The sequence below is a fragment of the Narcine bancroftii genome, chromosome 5 (assembly GCF_036971445.1).
Source record: "Narcine bancroftii isolate sNarBan1 chromosome 5, sNarBan1.hap1, whole genome shotgun sequence".
NCBI classification, from domain to species: domain Eukaryota; kingdom Metazoa; phylum Chordata; class Chondrichthyes; order Torpediniformes; family Narcinidae; genus Narcine; species Narcine bancroftii.
Genome location: NC_091473.1, coordinates 112,039,980 through 112,045,979, shown reverse-complemented (window position 1 = coordinate 112,045,979; position 6,000 = coordinate 112,039,980). Strand labels below are relative to the sequence as shown.

The window sequence follows — 6,000 nt, the reverse complement described above, 5'->3', positions numbered from 1 at the left end:
ACAGATTAAGCAGCATTTGTGGAAACATAAGTTGTAAGGCTTCACTTCCAGGAACCACCAATTAAGGGGAAAAACAGTTCGTTTTCAGATACAAATAAGTGAGGAAGAGATGGGTAGAACAAAGGGTAATTATATGGATAAGGTTAGTCTAAATTTATTAAGTCAAGTTTATTGTCATCTGATTTTACAAGTGAAACTTGTTGAAACAGTGCTGTTCAGTCCTTGGTGTAAAAACATGCAGACACATAACCAGATGTGCACCTACACATACAGATAAATAATACACATGCAGGCTAAGTATTATATCTATAAAAATAAATACTGTTTTTACTGTTTTGTACAAATAAAGTCTCAGTTGTTCAGCATTCTCTCTCCCCATAGGAGGAAGCTGTTCCTCAGCCAGGTGGTGCTGGCTTTGATACTTCTATATCTCTTCCTGATGGTGGGAGCTGAAGGATGCTATGTGCAGGATGGAAGAGGTCCTCAATGATTTGCGCACCCTCTTCCAACAACGATCCCAGTAGATCACGTCAAATTGAGGGGGGTGAGGAAGATTCCGCACTGTAATGCAGCTGGTCAGGACACTCTTGATAATAGCTCCTGTAGGTTGATGTAATGGTGGTTGGTAGCCTTGCCTGCTTCAATCTTCTCAGGAAATGTAGTTGTGGTTGCACCTTCCTGACAAGTGAGGAGAAGTTGAGTGTCCATTGATAAGCCGCTAGTTAACTGAACTCCAAGAAACGGTTCTCTCCACTCTAGTACAGAGTTGACAATGTGTAGTGGAGGGTGATCATTCCTCGACCTCCTGAAGTCCACAATCATCTTCGTCTTGTCCACATTGAGACTCGGGTTGTCACTCTCGCACCATTTCCACCTCTTCTCTGTAGTGCGAATCATCGTTGTTGCTGACGAGACCAACTACTGTTGTGTCATCTGCAAACTTGATGATGCTGTTGGAGCTGGATTTTGGTAATGCAGTCATGGGTCAGTAGCATGAACAGGAGCGGGCTGAGTACACAGCCCTGAAGTGCACCAGTGCTCAGCGTGACGGTGCTCGATATTCTGCTACTGACCTGGACAGACTGGTCTTTCCATTAATAAGTTCAAGGTTCAGTTACAGAGACAGGTGTAGAAGTCCAACAAGGACAGCTTCTCCACCAGCCTCTGGGGAATGAGTGCATTACAGAAATATTGTGTGGGCCACATCCACCAGGCAAGGGTCTATGAAAAAGGATAAGAAAAACAGTCAAACTGATGATAGGCATAACTAGCTAAATTGGAAGAAGTGCAAGTGAATTGCTGCTTCACTGGAAGATCTTCAGACCCCCTTGATTGTGGGAAGAAAAGAGTGTGGGGGAAAGATTTCACAATGAGGTTGCTTGAAGAAGGGCTTGAAGAATAGAGAGGGTGTGTCAATCAGGACCTTTTTTCCCTGATGCATTGGCAACTGAGGGGTGACCTTTACAAGGTGAATAGTCACAATCTTTTTCTCAGTGAATGGGAGTCTGAAAGGACACTGGTTTAACGTGAGGGGCAAAAGATTTAAAAGGAATTTAAGCAGCAGATTTTTCACACAGGATAGTGTATGCATGGAACAGAAGTAGAGATGGGTAGAATTACAACATTTAAGACATCTGAAAAGATACATGGATAGATTCAGGTTAGAGGGATATGAACCAAATGCAGGCAAATGGGACCAGCTTACAAATTGGGCTCAAGGTCCTGTTTTCATACTGTACGACTTTAATCCATGTGTGGAGCCTAGAAATATGATCAAAATTGTAAACCAATGCTTGTCATCAGTATTAACCAAGTAGAATATGGAGGATGGAGAGTTGATCGAGGGGACATTTTGATATTCTGGAACATGTGCTTATCAGGAAGGAGGAAGGGCTATTAATATTGCTCCAGAAAGCATCTCTTTCAGGATGCTAAGGGAAGCAAGGAAGGAGAATGCATGGGCTCTGACAGATTTTTGCACAGCTACCAGAAAACTGGAGGACATCTAACATTGTTCCTTTGTTCAATTGGGCAATAGGAATAAGCTTGGAAACTATATGCCATTAAGCCTTCCATCAGTGGTATGGAAGAGATTCTGAGGGACAAAATTTATATTAACTTGAAAAAGTAAAGGATACAGATCAAGAATCTGGTTGGAAGGGGCCAGAACAACCATCTTGCTCTAAAAATCAAGGACCTTATTGTTGATTTTAAGAAGGTTCACAGGTGAAGTGTTGCTTCTCTCGAAGGACTATTTGGGGCTCCAAGTAGTCTGCCTCCAATAAAGGTGTAAGTACAAGTGTAGCACTTGTTCTAGTTACGGGGTAGATACCTAGAGGTGATTGGTGGATATGAATGAATGGACAAGGGAGTGCTCCCTATGGAAAGTGGAGAGGGGAAGAAGTATCTGATAGTGGGATTCCATTGCAGGTGACAGAAATTGCAGAAGATATTCTTACCTCTTACCTGCAGGCCTGTGTTCCAAGCCTTCCGCACCACACCTTTTTATTTAGGAATCTGATTTAAGCACATCTGTCCAAGCCCAAAATGTACAATGTCTGTTTTTCTGTAAAATCATAGACAGCTATAAGGTAGTGTACAGGAAGGAGATAGATTAGCAAGTTGAATGGTGTTACAACAACCTTGCACTCAATTTTAGCAAAACAAAAGGAGCCAATTGTTGATTTTGCAATCATGAAGAAGGCTTTTGCCAGTGGCTATATTTCACGAGGAGTTTAAGATTTGGTATGTAACCAAAGGCTTGCAAATCTCTCCTGGTGTACCGTGGAGAGCATTCTGACGAATTGCATCACTTTCTGGTATGGTATACACAGGACAGGATCAGACGACAGAGAGTTGTGCACTCAGCCAGTGACATCATGGTTTTTGTTCTCAGTCCATTAAGGACTCCATAAAAGCATTCTCTATCATCAAGAACCCTCACCATCCAGGCCATCCTCACCATCAGGAAGGAGGTTCAGGCGCCTGAAGATGAACACCCAATGTTACAAAAACATCTTCTTCCCCTCAGCCAACAGATTTCTGAATGGACAATGAACTACAGCCCCCCCTTTTTTTTTTGCACTTTTTTAATTGTTTATTTACAGAAATACAGTTTTTTGCAATTTTGCAGCTGTAATGCACAGTACCACTGCCGCAAAACAAAGTTCATGGCTCATGACAATGAACCTGATTCTGTAAATACACAATAAAATATATGTGGATGATAATGTGAAATATTAGATGCAGTGGAGAAATTCAGCATCAGAATCCGAATTCATCCATCCCTTCATCCAGATGTCCTTGCACCCTCTTTCCCCCATCTAATATTTCACATTACCAACACAGCTCCCATCCAGGGCCCACATTCCAAGGGCCTTTATTATTGATTAGTATTTCCAGTAGGAGTTCTTTGTTTCACTCTTTTAAATCACTTCTGCCTGTTTCTATTTCACTGACCTGTCTGCCCTGCTCATTATTATCACCCCCCCCCCCCGACCTACTTCCAACCGAAACGCCTCCAATTAATTTGAAGTCTTGTGACAAAATTAAAATCATCGTCTTCCTCTGAAGACAATGAACAACTCGCCCACAAGCACAGACGCTCCCATCAGTCTGGCTTCATTTTCCCGCCAGTCGCCCCGCGGTGAAAGGTGACCGGAAGTGACGCGTCGTCCGGGTAAATAAAAAGCGGGAACTCGAGTTTTTTTTCCCTCCTCCTTCGCTGCCATATTGTCAGTGGAGTGCGTTCGGAGATCTGTGAGCGATCACTCGCCGTTGACTTGTCCATCGTTTACTCTCCTGCGGGGATATTTTTTTATTATTATTATCGTTTAACTCACCGGTCGTATCCTGAAGGAGAAGTTGAAATGGCGGATCAGGAGCCGAGCGCCTCCACGTCCAGCGTCGCCGGCGGCGCCGAGGGGTGAGTGCGGGCGGGCAGGCGGGCGGGCCGGCCCCGGGTCTCGCTCTGCCCGTGTGCGCGCGCTCGCGCGCCGCCCGCCCTGGCCCGGCTGGCGTGGCCTTCGCGGCGTGCCGGGATCGGAGGGGCGGAAGTCAAGGGGCGGGAAGGGCTCTGTGCCGTCCCGGTTCGCATCCGTTCACGGCTGACGGCCTCTCGTCAACGAAGAAACGCCTCGGGTTCCCAGAAACTCCGATTTTTGAACCGGTTGTTCGCCCGAGCTTTTCAAGTTTGTTTTTATTGGTGTGTTGTGAAGCTGGCAGGCTGAGCGAGATCGTTTTGAACGGGGCTCCTCGGTTCTCGTCGTGTCCAAACCTGGTGTACTTGCCTGCTCTGTGTGGGTAACGCTTGTATGTTCTCCTTCTTGTATTGATCATCTTCCCTTGAGGTTCCTGTTTCTCCCACCCTCCAAAACCTACCGTGTTGGGAAAATGAGTGGGATGCCAAAAGTTCCATGGGCCTCAAGGGACCTCTACCTCTTTACCTTTTTTAAAAAAAAAACCCACACAAAACTGGATATTCTTTAGTTTCAATAACTACTCTGGGTTTTTTTTAATATAAGTTGCAGGCTTACACAAGTCAAAGAGGACAAAACTGCGTAAGACAAGGACAGCCCAATTGGCTTTATGGTATATTGTTTGAACATGGGAATGTCCAAATCTTTCTTTCATTTAGCAAAGCTAAAATGACAACTGTCAGAAGTGGGTGTTTTGTTCAGGTGTTTCTTCCATATTTTGTGAATCGGCCATTAAATTCTCTGCTCTGTTCTGCATCATCACTGGAAAGTGGTGGCGACGTGGACAATTTAATAATTTCCCCTGGAGAAACCTTTGGTGGAGAAAGGAGACGTGTTGAGTCTATGCCAATTACAAAATTAAGTGGTCTGGGTCAAACTGAAACAACAATCTGAAAGCTTCACAGCCTAATCCCAAAAATGGTCAAAAGAACTGAATCCCATAAGCAACATGGTAATTCTTTTTAAATGCTCTGATTTCAAGAAGCTCAATTGAGGGTAATCCATATCGCACCAAAAATGATCAGTGGTTCCAGTAGCAGTGTCTCAGGTCCATTATCTCACTCAATGCCAAACATTCTATTATCTCGGATATGCGGACATTCACTGACCACATTTTCTGCTTGACATTCTTATGTTGGTTTGCAACAAGATGGCGATAGTAACAAGTATTTTTTGGTGGGGGGGGGGAATAGAAACAGCACCAGGGTCTTTGTGCAAGCAGCACTATTCAGAAAGATTGTGGCTAAATTTTCTTTTTATTTCAGCAACTCTTTCCTCTAGAATAAGCTTTTTATAATGTTGATCTCTATTGAATTATACTGTGTTTTCGCAATCATCTAGGGTAGAGAGTTCCAAAAACTCAATGTAGTGAAGATCATCTCTCACGTCTATCATTAATGGTTGACTTAGTTTGAGACAGACCTTGATTGTAGCTGGCACAACCTTGGAAAATACCATCTCTGTAAGAGCCCGTATGCTTCCAGAAAATTCTCATTCTGTGAACTTTAGCAAGGGTCATTGGACAAATCACAGTCTCCAAAAAAAATTACTGTATTGAATTTTTATTGCACTGGCTCTCTCACTTGAGTAAGGAGACCCGTCTCTACCATTACTTGCCATTTGACATGTTTTTGGTATGATTTCCAGTCTATATATAATGGTCTATTAAGTGGCACGCAGGTGCCAGGTAATCATCTCTAATAATCTAATTGCCTATCCTTGACTTTCAATAAGTGAATCTTGAGGACAAACAAATTGAAACAGAGGTTTCATCTGCTAGTTCAAGTTGATGCATTTGGTAACATTAGCCTCTTTTCCACTGGCATCCCAGTTAATTGGCTGTGCAGTGTCCAGGGATAGGAAGCCATTTGTGTAGTTTCCATTGGGCTACCTTTAACTGAGGCAGTGGCTGCTTTTCCACTGAACTCGCTCTTTCCCGGGGATCGGAGTGTTCTGCCTTCTACTGGAAACGGGTGATTTTCTGCTGTCCTTTTTCCCACTGGTTTAATCAGCACGCCAACAT

General features: G+C 43.8%; 1 protein-coding gene across 5 annotated transcripts in view; it reads left to right on the top strand.

Annotated features, from left to right (window-relative positions):
* The first annotated feature begins 3,691 nt into the window (after nucleotides 1–3,691).
* nasp (nuclear autoantigenic sperm protein (histone-binding)) overlaps nucleotides 3,692–6,000 on the top strand; it is a 44,731-nt gene continuing 42,422 nt past the window's right edge. For 2 of the 5 annotated variants that reach the window (XM_069938782.1, XM_069938780.1), the window contains exon 1: nucleotides 3,693–3,925. In XM_069938782.1, the coding sequence (XP_069794883.1) occupies nucleotides 3,870–3,925 (56 nt within the window). In that variant the 5' untranslated portion in view covers nucleotides 3,693–3,869. Of the gene's footprint in view, nucleotides 3,926–4,070; nucleotides 4,299–6,000 lie in introns of those variants that run through there. The other 3 variants (XM_069938779.1, XM_069938781.1, XM_069938783.1) reach the window with 3 other exon arrangements.